This window comes from Passer montanus, unplaced genomic scaffold, assembly GCF_014805655.1.
Source record: "Passer montanus isolate IOZ18808 unplaced genomic scaffold, ASM1480565v1 scaffold54, whole genome shotgun sequence".
In the NCBI taxonomy this organism is placed as follows: domain Eukaryota; kingdom Metazoa; phylum Chordata; class Aves; order Passeriformes; family Passeridae; genus Passer; species Passer montanus.
The window spans coordinates 1,680,881-1,699,331 of NW_024370374.1; the positions used below are offsets into that span (position 1 = coordinate 1,680,881).

Here is an 18,451-nt window from a genome sequence, read left to right on the forward strand (position 1 = left end):
CAAGTGATCCTGGATTTTCCCATACAGTACTTCTGTTTTCTCATTTATTAAATCAGGGGCAATGTTTACTGCAAAACACACTACGTGAGCTCTTTCAAGCATGCTGGTTCTTATCAGATCCATGCTTTTTCATTGTTCCAAATAGGTTTTGATTTATGTAACAAGCAAGAACTAAAGACCAGGAGACAAGATGAAAACAACATTTCATGAATATCTGCTGTTAGTGACATGCAGGCACTTTATCAAAACATACCATATTTCCTTTTTTGAACTTATATTTTCCAATGCCTCTTTCCTTTTTTTTCCTTTTCTAAATATTGCTATGGATGCCCTTTTCCTTATATGCTTTCTGCCATCTTGTCCTTCTTATCTGGGGTTGTGGAAGGTTGGTTGGAGGGTGGGGTTTTGCTTCATTTTGTTTGTTTTAATGAGTAGCACTATCTAGGTGATGAATTTGCAGTTACCCCAAGGCTCTGATTTGCACAGGTCAGTCACACAGTGCTCTATATCTATCTTTGTAATTCTTCAGCTGTTCTGAATGCTAAATTGCTTATGAATGTGGGTTGCTGTTTGCAGGTGGCAGTATAAGTAGGTAGCAAGTATAATATCCAGAACAGTGGGAGTGTTCTGGAGGTACTGGCAGTAGCTGTAGGGGACTCTGCAGTCTTGTTGCATATTCAGGACTATAGTAGTCAAGGTATATTGGGGGAAAATATTTTCACATAATTTTTTATACTTAGAAAGATCTCCTGAATAAATAAAGTTTTGTCATATATTGCCAGACAGTAATAGAAAACCCTGAAATCTGAAGTTTATATTCAGAAATGAGACTTGAAGGACACTTTTGTTAGTGTCAGGCGGAAAAACATAGTAGAGCTAACCTGCCTGTAAAGAAATATTATAAAAATATTGATATCTAAGTGTTTTTTTATCAGATCTGTAGCAAAGATAATATTCCACAGAACTGAACCATTAAATATCTACAGGGCATCAAAAGTAGATACAGCTTTTGCTACATGCTAAGCCAGTTATTTCTCAAGTTGCCCTAATTTTTTATTTTACTGAGGAAAACAACAAATTAAAACTTTATCATTTAAATTGAAAGGATTAATGATATGCATGACAAAAGTTTATTACAAAGTCCTTTGAAAGAACAATAATTCAAGAAGATCTTTATATATTGTGTGGCAAATCCAGTCATATTTCTGGGTGAGCTATTTCTGGAGGCCATAAAGCCTACAGTAATAAATGTAATTCTTTCCTTGCCATTTAGAGGTTATTCTACTTCTCCTTTTATCTACATATTATATGCTCAAGTACATTTGCTGCAGTAAAGTGCCTTGAAAGCAATTTAGGAGTGGTATGTCTATGCTCTTAAATATATGCAAATGCATATGCATGCCTGCACAATTTCAATAAAGGTTTTAGGACCCTGTTCTCTTGTATCTGTGCAAATGATGTCCATGGACCTTAGCAACACACTATCAGATTAGTTATAAAAATGACTGTGGCATAACTTTATGATAAGCAAGTGACCCAACTATAGTGCCATGAGATCTGAGCTCAGGACTCCAATCCTGTAATAGTACAGAAACATTTTCTTTAAATCATGTGCCAGGATGGAAAATTAATCTCATGTAACTTCCCTTTTGCAGTGAGCCTTCTCAGCTTCCACTGAAATTGCTGTGGTTGTGCTTAGGGCTTTCAGGACCAAACCCCAAATGTATCATCAGCAGCTTTCCCACAGCAGCAAGCTCTCCTCTAAATCCCTAATGTGTATTCAGATCTCACATTGCTACATTGTTATAAGCAGCACTGGCTTTTGGCAAATATTTTTATCATTAGCCCAGCTGACTTCAAAGAACACAAATTGAGCAGCAATAGAGCATTTATTTTACCTATTAAAGTCAGAAGACTCCTGATGTGTAATGTAGTAGCATCTACCTACAGAGTAGTAGACATCTTAAAGGACTTTGTTAAATTTTCAAACTGGATTATATAAAGTGTAATTTAGTTGTTTTTTAAGGCATAAACTTTCATATCTTGGAATACATTCAAAATGTAGAGGCATTTCAAGAGATACTTTCCTCCTCTTTAAATATCAGCCAAATGATTAAAATGAGACAGAAGCTGTAGACAGCTGTGGGAACACCTACCTGGTTACAGATGATCATAAAAAGCAAATATTTCACCAGTTTCACTGGTTGCTCTTATGGAATAAAGTGTTGCTAATGGTAAGACTGAAATCTTGTATTGCCTTTTACTGACAAGATGTAGTTTCCATGTCGATGGACTCATTTTACAGATTCTTACATATGTACAAATTTTAATCTGGTATTTATATTAACATATTTTGATTGAATTTGCTACCTGAAGAACAATTTTGGCTATTTTTAGCAAAGGAAAGCCTCTTGGGGTCTTGGCAGAATGATAAGCCAAGCGTGCTTTAAATTCATTTTGCAATTACATCCTCTACAAAAATAGAGCAGGTAAACAATGGCCTAATTACTATAGGTAATAAATGAGAAATTTGGAAGATGCAAATTACGGAGCTCTTGTAAACGGTATCATTTGGAAAATTTTAATGTTCAGTGACCCATAAAGATGAATAGCTGGATTTTGTGGTGGTGTTGTGCAATTTCAGGTAATGTTGGGATAGCATCTGGTTGCAAATTTCAGTAATTTTTCATGTATAAGAAAAATAAAGAGTACTTCCACATGTGTGTAACTGCAGATTTCAGTTCTGTTATCTGCAGAAAATTAAAGATGTCTTTTTTATTAAGAATATATCTGTAACTGCTCAAAAGTGTGTAGCAGTGGAACACACTGTACAGAGCCCACACCTGAGTATCCTCTATGGTAGGCTATTAATAAATTCCAGACTTTTACAGTTAGCTCTCTTATTAGCACACTGTATCAATCCACACTTTAAATTATTTATTTTCTTTGTTTTTAAGTAGTTTGTTTTTAAGTAGTAAGGAGGCAGGCTTTCAGGTATGTCTGCACTAAGCACTTCTTACAACTTGGATTCTTTTTTGCTGACCATTTTTGATTAAAATATGATTTGGGCTGTAAATGTCTAATCTCACTAGGCTACAAAACTGTGTGACACGTGGGGCTCTATTTCGTGAGAATTTTCCTGAACAGCCAACCTAAACAACTGACTCCAATAATTTCAGGTTTTCATTGTCTCATATATTTCAAACCAATATATGCTATGCAACAAGAAGGTGATGATGTTTTGTCCACAGTTCAATATAAATTATTTATGACTTCCACAATGTTAGTACAAGGAAAAAGTATTTCTAAATTGTTTTCAGTTAAGTAATTTTATCTCCTTCTCTTGCATAATCTTACCAGAACTTTGATTTGTTTCCATTTGTTTATTTTTGTGTAAGCATGTTACTTAGATATTCTCTCTTTTGTTTTGGCTGCTGAATAGAAATAAGTACATAATTCTGACTCTGTTGAAAACTGAGGTACAATGAATCATCACAGAGATACTCTTATTCATCCAGAAAAAAAATAGTTGCGTACATTTTCACAAGGGCTTTCACACTGTCAGAAGCATGAAAATACAAATAAGAAAGTGCAGTTGTTCCAAGGAAGTGAGGCAATTGGAAGGTTTTGGTTTAAGGTTCTGTTAGAAAACTGAAATTATCTCAAATATGCAATGATTTCAAAATGAGCTGTATTAGAAAAAAAAACAAACCAGCAGAATTCAATGCACAATAGAAAACACATGGAACTTCTTTGTATGTGTAGCTAGGCATTTTTAGAATTGCATTCTTCTCTTGTGAGTGTTTTTTCCTTTATCAGCCCCTTGCTATCCTGGAGGCATTTTGGGTGTAAACTTAAATACTAGCTGCCTGTGAATAGTTAATAGTAGTTAATAGACTTTTAATTATTTTTTTCTTTTAGAAATTTTTTTTCAAGAGATAAAGGACCCAGGATGACTTAAAAAGCAAAAATGTAAATTAATAATGTATATAATGTCTAACATAATATAGTGCTATGAGGCAGTTTCATGTATGATGAGAAATTCTGCACTATTAGATGAAAAGAACAATTCAGGAAATTGACATCTAGATATGTCATCTGTCATCCCAAATGAACTATTTGAAAGAAAAGTCCTTTCACTTTGATGGATGTTCAGCTATTTGAGATCATTGTGGATGTTCATCTTGGAGAAACTCCTTTATAACCAATGCAAACGTCTGTGAAGAAAATGAAATATGATCTTTTGGTATCCATGTTGAATATATCCTAACAATTTCCACGTCTAATCAGAGTGGGGTTGTTCTACAATATTCGTAAACTTAGACCCATGCTCAATGCTGAGTGTTGACATAAAAGTAAGCAGCTATTTTACACATTAAAGATAGTTGAATACAGTGCAAATTGGAACAAAAAGGAAATAACTATAACAACAAATGTGCTTACTTTAGAAACAGTATGTAGAAGTTTAAAGATCTCGCACATTTTAAGATTTGCAGTCTTTTAAAAGGAATTATCCTATAAAATTATATCTCTGCATTAAATAGATACAAAAACTAAATTATGTCTTTCTCACTTACTATTGAATAACTTTGACAATGCAATAGAGAAAACTAGTTATCTGTACTCTAAAACATGCCAAATATATGTCTATACATATCCAGTGACCTTCACTTATAGAAATATGCAGTTTTATTACTGTTTTTTGTATTGACTTCTCATTTATTTTTGCATGGGAGTTACTGTGGAAGATTTTTAATCAGGATATAAAGAAAGAAATACGATTATTTTTCTTTTTATATATCAATATATACGTATCAATTACATATTTGTCTGTGAATTCTGTTATGGAAAGGTATAATAGATACTCAATTACTTTACAATGTCTCTAATTTGGAATAAGGTGTTCTTTAAGGTCCCGTCCCCAAGCCAGTCTATGATTCTATGAAAGTTGGAGGGCTGGGAGAATAACTCAAAAGTCTATAATACACTTCAAAATTATGTGAACTTTTGTAATTGAAAATGATGTTACTCAAAGAAGAAGAATGAAGGAAAAGGTTTTAGGTTTAGCACCTTTTGCTTGGCCAAAATTAATATATGAGGCATTAACGTGCAGCTGCCTGTGTGTGTGTATGTGCAATGTACAGACATGGTTTCCAGGAGCCGTCAGAACTGACTTTGGAAAGGTGATATTTCCAGCCCTTGATCTATGCACCTTGCCCATAAAAGCTCTGACAACTTCATCCATTTGCTATGTACAAAACTGCTTGGTTTTTACAGTAAGTTCTACAAATTATTGAGCAGCCTGTGACCTCCTAGACATGACAAAAGCCACTTCCATCTCAAAAGAATAAGACATGTCCCAGAAGAATATTAAGCTGAGTGTGCTGAGAAGGGATGACGATGACCCCTGCCTAAGCTGTTCCTTATTTTTAGCCTCTTGGCAGACTATCTGGTTAGTAATCTTGGTGGAAGTTGCTAAAGAGAAGCAATCCCAGTCCAGGGGGATCTCTCAGACTGGCCTGACTCCACATGCCAAAGACATATCACTAAGTGCAGATGGGTGCAGCCAGCACACCAAAGACAGGCTGGCAAGTCTTTGCTGTAGGTAGTTTTTGAATGTTTGCAGTTTAGGTCCATGAAACCTACAGTAGCAAAAAATGTGTTTCTGGGCAAACTCCTTGATTTCAGTATTTGAAGTTCATCAAAATGGGCATATCTAGATATTGCCCATCATTAGAGGAAAACCATCATGGCCATCATGAACTGGGTTTTTTTGGTCCTTGGATATCATGAACTTGCACTCTGCCAGAAACTGCTTAGTTTGTTTGCTTACATTGAAAATGCTGTGCAATCCTCCTGTTAAATCAGTATAAGTGCCCATAATTTTTTTATTTTGTTAATGTGGAAATTGATTATCACTAGAAACCCTTAGTGTAGAAAAGATTAATCTGTGACTTGCTAAGTAATAGGGAAAAATTGCATTGATGCGACCCATATTGTGTTGGCAGGCTGTCTGGCAAGTCCTGTTCCTAGCACTCTGGCATCTCATGTGAAAAACTGCTGACTACAGAGTAAGGGTTGTGCAGTCATGCTAAAAAGTGATGAGAGAAGAAAGAACCAGTAAGACTATTTATAATATGGCAAGTAATTGAGCTACATCTCAAAGTTTAAAAATCAGTTGAAAGATGGGATTCAGTTGACCTAATTTTGCAGTTTTATTTAGCAGTGAAGATTGAGGGTATTTAACAATAGTGCGCCCTTTCAGAAAAGCTGTTTGGTACTAGAAATGAAAAATATATAAAGCATAAGTGAAGGAAATTTTAAGGGCATGAAGAAGAAGTGGGGTCTTATTTATTCCACTGCAAACTTTGGAAGAGATCTCAAAGAAGTAAGAAATAATAAGAATAATAAGAAATAATACTCTTCAAGTATTATGCAAGTTTTGCTGCAAGCAAAGCAGTCATCAACAGAGTCTAGTTTCCTCTGCAAGAACATACCTTCAATACATTTTAAACAATTATTTCAAGGATCTGAAAAGCAAAGCTTGGGTTTTAGCAAAGCTTGTAAGGTCTCACCATGATGATGCTTCTAAATTATTTCAAAGAGAAAAACAAAATAGAAGATTTCATGTTCCTTGAAAAAGTATTTGCATTTGAAATCCCATACTGAAAGGATTTGAGGACAGTTTAGAAAGCTTTAAGTAAATTGGGAAGGATAATTGATAATGATATAATTAAATAATTTCACTGTGGAATATTTGATGTCATTTTTATTACGTAAGGTGTTGGTCTAGTAAGTAGGCCCCACTCAGATAAGTAATAGCATATTCTTTTTTATATGAGAGGTTATTTTTAATAATAAACAAAATAGAAGATTTCATGTTCCTTGAAAAAGTATTTGCATTTGAAATCCCATACTGAAAAGATTTGAGGACAGTTTAGAAATCTTTAAGTAAATTGGGAAGGAGTTAATAATTGATAATGATGTAATTAAATAATTTCACTGTGGAATATTTGATGTCATTTTTATTACGTAAGGTGTTGGTCTAGTAAGTAGGCTCCACTCAGATAAGTAATAGCATAGTCTTTTTTATATGAGAGCTTATTTTTAATAATAGAACATCCTGTCTGCAAAGTCTTCCTGTAAGACTCACACATCATCAGTAAGTATATGTCTCTAAAATTTTTTTCATGTAAATAGTCAGTGTTGCTCCAAAAATTTTATAGAATAAAACTGCCTAAATAGATGCAGTATGCCCTCTGGTGTTTTGGCCAGAACTCAGATTTAAAGGACTGTGTTGATTTGGCACAGTTGGGTTTTTGGTAATGGGGAGGGGGGGCGTCCCACAGGGGTCTTCTATGAGAAGCTGCTGGAAGCTTCCACCATGTCCAACAAAGCCAAGCTCTGACAGCTCTGAAGATGGACATGCTGCTGGCCCAATTGGAGATGTTGGTAGCGCCTCTGAGATAAAATATTTAAGAAAATCAAAGCAGCACAAGTGCAGTTTTCTCCAGGACTGGCGAGGCATCTCTGCCAGGGTCATGCCTGGTGCAGTGATGTGCCACGGCTGCCTCCATCTTGGTGCGGCCTGCAGCGAGCCTCGTCTGCCTGGCAGCCCCTAGCCAGCCACGCCGCAGGCAGGACAGGGGCAGCAGCAGTGGCAGCTTCTCCTTCCTGGTGCCCTGCATGAAGAGAGGTGTTAAATAGCACCAGTACCATGGTGTCTGCCTCTGGCCATGTGGTGGCTGCAGGGCCTCATGGCCAACGGCGAAAACACGGCAAGTGACTCCCCAGTGTGGAACCTGGATGAAATCAACCTCTCGGCGCTGCAGGATCCTGCAGGAATCTTTGGAATTATTGGCAATGGTACCTACCAGCACCAATTTTTCTTCTAGTCAGAGAAGAGGAGGAAGTGAGGAAATGCGAGGGGAAAAACAACATGGTCGCTCCAAGGTCAGTGGAAAAGAAAGAGGGGGAGGAGGTTCTCCAAGCGTTGGAGCTGAGATTCCTCTGCAAGCCACAGTGAGGGCTACGGTGAACAAGCTGGGCCCCTGAAATGTATGAAGTCCACAGGGAATGCAGAGATCCACTTGCAGCCCATGGGAAAAGTGCACATGCTGGAGCGGGTGGATGCCAGAGCAAGCTGTGATCCAGTGGGAGTCTGAATGGAGAGAGGGTGCCCTTGCTGCCAGAGACAGAGACAGAGACAGAGACAGAGAGCCCTTGCTCCCAGGCTAGAGCAGCTCCTTAGAAGACTGCACCCTGTGGATGAGTGACTCACATCACAGCAGGTTTGGGAAGACTGCTTGTGGGAGGGACCTAACTGCACAGCAGAGAAAAGACTCCGTGAGCAAACAGATCTCAAATGACAAACTGACCAAAATCCCCACATCCTGTCCTTTGCTGCCGTTGGGAAGGAGGAAGGGGCTGAGAAGAAAAAAAGGTGTTTTAAAGGATTCTTTTACTTTTCATTATCCTCCTCTGACTCTCTTAATAATAAATTTACTTTATACCTTTAAATGTGAACATGTTTTGCCCTTAGAGTTTTTCTCTTGTCCTTATCTCAGATTATGAACCCCATTGTTATTTCTTTTCCCTTTCCTCTGCCCAGCTATAGCAGGAGAGGGAAAGTGAATTACTTTCCTGGGTGCCTGGCATTTGGCCAGTGTCAAACCACGACAGGGACCCAGCCAGGGTCTTGCCCTCTTGTTCTGCTTTCCCCCTTTGGCCTTTGTGAGAAGTGTGGTGGTGTTTTAAACCTGGTGGTGAACTTAAGAGATGCAGATCAGTGTCACCTTAGGGTAACAGTAGGAAAAGGAATTGGAGATGATGGCTGCGTGATAGATGAAGGGATGCAATGTCCATCAGCTGGAAAACGGGGGGAGTGAAACAGTCCCATTCACTGCTCCCAGGTTTGGCTGGTGTCTGAGCAGTGCAGCTCTGGTAAGTGATTTTAAAAGTTTGTTACAGAATCTGATCCTGCTGGCTAAGGCAATCCTATAGAAATTGAAAAACCTCATAAAATCTTGTCCTTTTTTTTTTGAGAGAGAGAACAGAAGAGTTCTAGTATGTAATAATGGCTTTCAGTCTTTTAAAGATTAAACAGGAGACAATTTTCCTGTTTTCCAATTTCCTAGAAATAGGAAATGCTTTAAACATCTGAAAATGTGACACTTGGAATAATTTTTTTTTATGACAACTTACCTAAAATTTCAAACTTCCCCTTGTTCTTTAGAAATGAGTACAACATGCTGAGAAATTGTGTGTCATTTGCTCAGGTACAATCTTAAGCAAGAATCGAATTCTGAAATAAGAATTACTATGCACAGGCCTTCATTCTCCTCAGTTAGTAGGGCTTAAAGCTGTCTGGTCCTGCTGGCATCTCATGGGATTTCACTGTGTCAGGTAGTCAAGAAATCAAGTGAGCATAAGTTTTATAATTTATTGAACATATGCTTCTTTTATTCCATGGGAAGACATTTACATTTGAAGAACTGTAATTTCTTTCAGTCTGAACAGACAGGTCACTCAATACAGGTATTAAATGGCATTTATTATTTAATTTTTTATATTGATCTTTTTAATTTGTTTATCTCCACGTTACTTCCTTCCGTAGTCAGTTGCTCTGTAAAACTAGCAAATCCTCATTGGAGAGCTGTTAACCAGAGAGTATTTGAACTATTTTATTTCAAATATGAATTGAACTATTTTTCATGGTTCAAGTTAAATTCTAAATAGTGACCTGCTTAGTTTGGTTTGTCCTGTTCATAATTTCTGATCATCATTTATATTATTTAGTAATTCAATGCAGTATAAGTGACACGAGAAAGGTTTCAAAACTGGTGTCTGAAGTTTTAACTTCCCTTTACAGAAAAGTTATTTTGCTTTGTTTCCTGTCACCACCCCCCTGAAGAATTTCAGTATGTCTTGCACACAATTTGATGATTTCAGGATAGTTTCAGTGCATGTTCTTTCTTTCTTGTCCTTTTGAATCTTATAAGTTTCAGGAAATACAGAAAATTATGCTTAAAGCAAGCAGCAATTCAGTGTAAGGAAGTTCACTGCTTATAAAGCAAAATTTGCTGAAAATGCAGTATATAAAATAGTTAACAGTTTGCAGTATATGACTTCTTGGTTTTTCATTGTTATCCTGAATTTTCAGATGTGACTTATTTGATATTTTATCTCAATTATATTAATGTTTTTTGTACATTATACATTTTATACATTATTTTATATTTTTATTTTTCAGGTCTGGCAAAATGTCTCAGCAGAGAAAGAGAATTTTCCTGTGGCCTTGAAAAAGGAAGAAAATCAAAGCACCCAGGAGTGTGATTCTCAAGATGTAAGATTAGCTCACCTGAAAAACAAGGCCTAATCTAGGTTTTATGAAAATATTAATGCTTTAGGCAACTGATAGTGGGACTTTTCCTATTCAGGATGGTAGGCATATATTATAAGCCCACTATGTTCTGTATTAAAGTGCTGAGGAGCAAGTGCTCTTTGCTATCAACCTGTGTATATATATTATCATGGTTTCTTTTAAAAACTGCTTAATAGAACTGGTAGAGCTGTTGCAGGAAGAGCAGTGGTGGAAAGGGGTGTCATTTGATGTTTAACCATTTCAAAATTTCGTTTGTTCCTGGTTGAGGTGTTGCCTGCATTATAGTGAAATGCAAAACCCTTATTTACATATCATTATTACTAATTTATTTATTTCTAATAATCAGGCACAGCCTTCACAGATGCTTTGTTTAACAAAGCAAAGCCTTTGGGGAGATGTTAAACATGACAGCATAATAGTTGAAAGGATGTGCTATCGTTCACTGCCAGTCTAGGAAAGCTGTAAGCTGTCTTTTTCTTATGACAGCTCTGACAGAAAGATAAATCTGGTGCTTTTACTGAGACAATACACTCAGTCAAACAGCATGGTATGAGCTCTTAACAGAAATCTTGAATGCATGTATTGGGGCTGTAATTATAAAGATACAAATAGGGAAAAAAAAAACCAAACAAAAAATGAGCAAGACAAATTTCGTTGTGAGAGTCTGCTCTGACTGTTGAGGATTTTCTTTTCAATAGTTCAAAAAGTATGGTGCTACTCTGACTAATTTTCAGGTGAAATATATATATTGAATATTCAATATATATTGAATATATTGTTATATCTTGAGATAAAACAAAATCCTGTAAAGGTAACTGAGTAGCTTGCTGTTAGTGATCATGACAGTGTGAAGAAAATTCTGGGAAAAAAAATCTTAGATAATTCAATATACTATAAATTTTAAAAAAAATTATACAGTATCCATTTATTACAAAGGTGTTGCAAGTTCGTTCAGTTATAAATTACCTCCCTTCTGCCATATCCTCTACAGAAAAAGGAGAAATTGCATATCCATAAGAGTGCATACTTTGCTGTTGCATGTTTCTTAATATCTAAAGGTAAAAGAAGCTTCAGTTGTTAATAAAATTTGAAGGAAGGGATGAAAAACATGTGAAATTATGAAGCTGGAGTGAACTCCATTGAGATTATGACTAGAGGTTAGTTATTTCTTGGAAAAGTTGTGTAAGGCTTGATGAAATGTGGAATACTTTCAGTAGAGACTGAAATAATTTAGGCTAAATACTTGTCTCAGTAAGTTTAAACAGCTCTTTTTTACAGAAGTGAATACATTAAAAGAGAAAGAAAAAGAAAATAACTGTTAATATACTTCAAAAATCAAAAAAGTATTTAATTTCTGTATCAAGTAGTGCAATGAAAGACACCTAAAAGATTGACTTTTCCATAAAATCAAGGTTTTAGGTATTTAGATTAGCTGGTGGTTGTTTTTTGTATTTCTAGCAACCAGTATTTTTAACTGTTTAGTCAGTCAGCAGATGGACACGCTGTCCATCTTAACATAGGCTAAAATGGACATAAAATAGTGCAGGTGATAACATTGGTCTAGCAACTTTTTCATCATCATCATCCTCATCCTCATCATCATCATCATCTCACATTAACATAAAAAGAAAGATACAAGGAAGAATTCAAATTAATTAGCTTTGAGAACTGAACTAAAAATGTCTCTTTCCACAATTGGCCTTCATGTATTGGCATTAGAGATACCACCTTAAGTTCTGAAAGAACTGGAAGGAATTTATTTTCCCAAAGGATCATATTACTTCAGTAATACAAAGCTGCAATTTGTACCTGTGAACACTATCACTTGGAGAAAGTTCAACACTTAGGAAGAGTTTTAATTGTGTTTTTTCATTACTTGGCTGTGTGCAATTTTTTCTGAAGTTTTTACAGCTGCTTAACTTGAAATGAAGGAAGATTAAGGTTGGATGCTTAAGGTTGTAAAGGAGCATTTTTAAGAAAAATTAGTGAAGATGTACTTAAAACTCTGTTGCTTAGAAACCTAATATTTCAGCAGTCCTTTCTCAGAACTTTACAAAGATGCTTTTATTGTGTCTCTGATAAAATAAAATGCGATTTACATTTTGGAAGAATTAAGGTAGTGAAGACTAACTAGAGAAGAACATGCAATCTTACAGATACTGAGGCAAAAAAAAAAAGCAAAATGGTTAGTTGCTGGTTCCAACTGGTATTTTTAAGTCTGTATGGCTAAGCATCTCTGTCTTAAATTTGTGATCTTTCTGCAATTTTGTATGTATGGAGTTTATGCCTGTTCACAGTAATTAGTGTAGTTTACATTAGAACAAATACAAATGAAACTTTATTGACAAATGGCATACATAGTAGCAAATTTGGAAATTGGACACTACTGATATTTATCTGTAATGAAATTTGACATAGAACCAGTAATAGTCAAAAGTAGGTAGAATATCCTGTGATACAGAATCCGAAATTAATGCAAAAACAACAAAAAAATATTAACTTCAATATTGTAAAAGTTTCCGTTCTTTAGATTTTTTGTACTTTATTAGAGGCATCTTGTCAATACTACTTTTTCTTAGCCTTATCCAGAGATGTTTTCTTATGTCTGACTTCTGAAAGTGTCTTTGCAGAATTAGAGTTCTGCAGAGCTTTTTCTCCTGTATCCCTTCCTTTTGGGATTTTGGCTCTTACACCATAATTTACTTAATTCCCTTTTCCTGTCAAATAATTCTTATGTATGTAACATATCATTTTAAACCACCTATTTGGTATTGCTAAAACAACAAATAATTTATAAAATTATTCTTTGTTTTCTGTTGTCATATTAGATTTTTTGCTTTGTCCTTATAGAATCTTCTTTGATAAATAGAAGTGATAGTGCTTTTATTTACTGCCTTAATTTACTGTAGTAAACAAACACTATATGTTCTTTAATCATTCAATGACAAAGGACATTCAGTACTGAAGCCAAAATTACACACATTTCTAAGCAACTACAGCATTTTGCTTTATTTTCTTAAATCAGTTTCAGTTTTAGAGCTTTGATCACATTGCAGTCTCCAATTGTTTTCCAATGGGTGTAAAAAGAGAAAAAAAATAGCCATTTTTATAACAAAATTTCAAACTAATAAAATCCTTAAACTAAATTTGATTCTGTAAATTAGGACTAGGAATGTCATAAGAAGTTGCATCATCTGAGTTTAACCATCCCCTTAGCACATTGTGATCTAAAACAGGAAAAGGATATGAAAAACTACAGAGGTGTCTTCTGAAAAGGTATATGCACATTTCACATACTTCTTGTTCTGTGTCTTTCTTCTAAACAGTGATTAAAGCAGCTTCCAGTACAGATCTGAACAAATTCGTGAGCAAATCTGATGAAACGTGTCTGTGTGACATGAACTGTGAACCTAACGTGGTTATTGACAACTAAGATAACTAGTTTGTCAGTTGACCTAACCACACCATCCTTTTCACCTGTATTTGGTTTATTTTCTTCAGAATTAACTCAGTATTTTCTCCCCCATCATGCTCTACAAACAACTTCCATATCTGCTTTTTGTGCCTTCTGAAGCCAAAAGGAGTAGCAATGCAAAGGAACACTGAAACCCCAATGTCTGGGCAACTAAATCTGTATCATGCTCTTCAGGAGCAGCAAAATTATTTTCTAACTGCAAAAGCTGTTATAATACCACTTATTTAAACTTGATTTCCTGTCCACTTGTGAATTGATTGTTTGACCTTAAATTATTATGATTTTTTCAACAATAAAGCCAGTTCTGATTTGCTGAGTTGATGCAGTAGAAAACACTTGTAGTTACATTGTTCAGGTGTTTGCAGATAAAGTTGCATAATTTAATAGCCAGTGGACATGCTGAGTTCTGACAGGCTTTTTGAAATTTTTTTAAATAAAGATGCACCCTTAGTTTATCCACCTTTGTCATTTATACATCCAGCTGTGAAGCTCTCCAGCTTTGCTGTGTTATTTACTAGGACAATTGAATACCATAACTTCTCAAATTTTGTATACATTACCAATCAAGATGCAGATTTTATTACCAGAATTTCACACACAGATACTTTGTTAATTGGGCTGCATGCTAAGCTGATGAAAGCAGCACAACAAATTATTTTTGGTTTTGATAGTTTCTACCATGTCAAGCTCTCATTGTGTCCTTTTGTAATGAGTGTACTTCTCATGGGAGGGAATCTGACAGACAGAGTCACTCAGACTAACATACAAAACAATCCACTAATTGACATAGGGGGACCTAACAACAATAACAAAAGTTTAATATTTTGCTTTCTTTGTTTGTCCACTGATCTTTAGCTGAGGGACATAAAAATATATGTGTTGTCTGTATTTGTATATTTATGTGTTTATAAATGCATAAATATATATATATATATAAGCTCATAAATACACACATGGGGGGTGGGGTGTGTGTGTATATACATGCCTGAGGTCATATGTGGATGGGATTCAGTTTGGGTTCTGTTAAACCCTGTCCTGCCTGTGTGTCTGTGTGTCTGTGTGTACACCTCATCCACAGGAACTGGTTACAATCCTGGCTATTGAACTGTTGTTGTTCAAGCTGTAATTTGTTTGGTAATTATATACAATGTTTCACAGTGACAAGGAGTTAATAATGAATATGTTATGCTTTAACATCATGAAGACATTCTTAAGAAAAAGTCCCTGCTATCTTTCTCCAGCAGTAATCCATATGATGTGCTACTAAAAAGAAAAGATGTCTGAGTGACCAAATATGAAATTCTACAGACATAAGTCTTTATTGCTCTTTTCCTATGAAGATAGTCTTTGTTATCTGGTCTATGAAAAGAGTATGCAAGGCTACTCACTCTTAAAGCATCATTTTATCATTTGCTTTTATTTTCTCTAAAGCAGATCTGGTTATTTTATTTTCTTCGTTTGCATGTGTCTTAAGAAGTTGACCTTTAGCTTTATTAATGCAATTAACAGTTTTCGCTTCCTATCTCCTATAAATTATGTTGATGAAATAGGCTACCTGATTTCATGTTCTAGTACATACCATCAGAGAAAATTCTGGATATGTAAATTATCATATTTAATTAGCATTATTTCTGTCCTCTTCATTACACATTTTGTCATACTATTGATTGTTTGACCTATAGTATCTTTTGTCCTCAAGCTGCACATCTGGAAGTCACCTAAATCCTCATTTTTTCTGAAGATGATTCAGCTTGAAATATTTTTTAAAAATCTAGATTAAGAGTAAATAATTTAAATGGAAGTTGACAGGACTACGCTTATAAGGTTTTGAATACTTAAAAGTCTACTAACAATTAGCTACTTTGTCATCTGACTTTTTAGTCTTTATCTAAGACATAAACCACATGTTTGTTTGATGGTTTGTTTGATTTTTTTGCCATAAAAGTAGTAGGTGCTTTATCAATAGACTTTATTTTAATCAATACTGCCTTGATTATTCCCTATATGAATCCAACTTTTATTTGCTACTGTCTAGAGTGGGAAAATATGGAAAAAGAGTTCCCCACATCAAATCCATCTGCATCATCTCAGAAGCTCACTTCAGTAGCTTAAACATTAACTAAACCCCCATCACTGTTACACTGGAAAGAGTCTTGATGACTTAAAACTTAAAAAAACCCTGTCCTTTTCACTCCATTTAAATGTATCACTTTTAGTAGCAAAACAAATAGAGAAATTTCAGTGTGAACTCATTTTAGAGTAATACCAAGTATTATGAATATTTGACTGTATTTCATGTTTCAATTCCTTTTCTTATGGCATCCTTAATCCTACTCCTGAAGGGACTTTGATTTAAGTACAGTAGAATTTTCAGTGTTGAGTAAATCTCTGGTTTCCTAACTGGAGATATGCTTGGTTCAAAAATCTACTTTGTAATTAATTTTATTTATGCTGTGCAACTGTTTCCCAGATACTAAAAACCATATTGGCAAAGAATATAATATTATTCCTTGAATAAAATGACAGCAATTAATACAACAAGATTTTTCGCCTTGAGAGTCATCTGACTTCCCCATTCAGTGACTTTATATTGCTATTCAGGGATTATTATACCTAAGAGATCCAGAGTTTAGACAAGAGAATAGTAATAGAGGAGTTCTAACTGCAATGCTGATTTTCTACTGTTTGTTGCTATTCCCTCACCCATAAAAGACACTTGTAATTAATTTTCTGTTCCCTAGGACCACTTGTAGAAGTAAACTTCACTATTGCTGATTCATTTAAACATGAACAAAAAAAGCTGGATAAGTATCAAGTTGTAAAACTTGCTGTCACAAGAGTATATTGTTGAAGACCATTACAGGGATGATGGCAGTCTGGGATGAGCTTAGCTATGAAAACTTTGTTCCATTTAATTAAGTAGGCTTAAAAGAAGACCCGGTGATTTTTTTATTTTTTTAAATTGAATATTTTTGGAAAAAAAATATGAAGTAGTTTTCTCTGCCATTGCTATTGACAGGTTGCCAAGACTTGTCTGGGGAATCGTAATGATTCAACATCTCGTTTGAAGGCAGCAGAAACAGGGACAAGCTTTCAGGTATTCTCTTTCAGAGTAATTGTTGGGGTTTTACTAAAAGGCCTTGTGAAATGCAGTTACTTGAAGTATACTTACACATTCTAAGTAGTCTCAAAAGAGAAGACTACTTAGTGGTTTTACTAAAAGGCCTTGTGAAATGCAGTTACTTGAAGTATACTTACACATTCTTCACCAAGTTCTGTCTCAAAAGAGAAGACTACTTAGATCAGATTTTGACTGCATCTGATTGCAATTCATCTGTTCAAAATGTTTTCTGGCTGGTAACAATTTGCAAACTATTAAATATTTAAAAGCTAGTAGTCAAATGAATTAGTAGTCAAATTACTTAATTTGATAGTGTGATGTCTATAGCCCTGGAAGCAGAAGTAGGGAGAAATTTCAAAAATAATTAAATATCAAATACATATGTAATTGGTTTTTATGTTTGTATATATATATAAAAGTTGTTAACTATGCTTTCTTTGATAAAGATCAGGACCCTTTTCTAGGGACAATTCCATTGCCATGGAGTTTTAACATACTTTTTTTTTTATTTCTGCTTATGCATGTATGTATTCTATACACCATGTTTTTACCTCTACAGAAGTCTCACAGCCCTCCATGGACTACACCTGAAGATAAAAAATCACCTGAAAAAAAGGAGAAAAAATATGAAGAATCAGTTAGTACACCAGAAAAAAACCTCTAAATGCTACTAATCTACATTGAAAAATGCCATTTGCTTCTATCCTCATGTTCTGTTAGCACAAAGGCATGAAACGTCCCAGGTTTCTAAAGCATGGATTTTTCACTATTTTATGAATGTCTGTAAATTAGTCTAGAACAGACCTATTAGTACCTTACAGCAATAATCCAAAATGGATGTTTGAAGAAATGCTTTGTAATGCAATCCAGGTTTTGAATTCTTGTTCTACCTTATCAGTAATTGTATATTATAAATTACCTTCTTTGTAAACAACAGTCATTCTCAAGTATATTTCTCGGTCTGTTTTATTTCATGTAATTTTTTGGCAGATTAGGTTCTAATATTAAGGGGCAGTCAGTGTGTGTGGGGGGGAAGATAACTATATTTGTGTAATCATATTTGAAGTACAATCCTTAAGTGCAACTGTAAAAAGAGAACTGTGTGCGTGGGGGTCCATGTATACTTACCTTTTAGTAATTCCATCTCAAATCTACTTACTTACACAATAAAATATGTTTATTTTGTTCTTTTTTTCCTCATTGCTATCTTAATTATCTCATTTTTGAACACTGAAAAGCTGTCAGAATTGGAGTTTAAGGGATGGGGATAGAGAGGATCATTACTTTGGGGATTCAAGCAAAAATTTTGCAGGTGGTGCTGAGTTACAGTTTCATAGCTGGATGACAGCCATGAGAAGTCAGTTTCATCTCTTATATTTGTGCTGATCTCAACAGGATAAAATGTACTTTAAAGGGTAAAGCCCTGCTTTGTCCACTACAGTTGGCCTGTGATCACTCCATCAGGGAGGAT

The 18,451-nt window shown here is 35.0% G+C and overlaps 1 protein-coding gene across 2 annotated transcripts in view; it reads left to right on the forward strand.

The window, feature by feature from the left end:
* LUZP2 (leucine zipper protein 2) overlaps positions 1–18,180 on the forward strand; it is a 150,689-nt gene extending 132,509 nt beyond the window's left edge. For both annotated transcript variants that reach the window (XM_039725107.1, XM_039725108.1), the window contains 3 exons: positions 10,253–10,345; positions 16,879–16,956; positions 17,540–18,180. In XM_039725107.1, coding sequence (XP_039581041.1) covers positions 10,253–10,345; positions 16,879–16,956; positions 17,540–17,644 — 276 coding nt within the window. In that variant the 3' untranslated portion in view covers positions 17,645–18,180. The remainder of the gene's footprint in view (positions 1–10,252; positions 10,346–16,878; positions 16,957–17,539) is intronic.
* Positions 18,181–18,451: the final 271 nt, after the last annotated feature.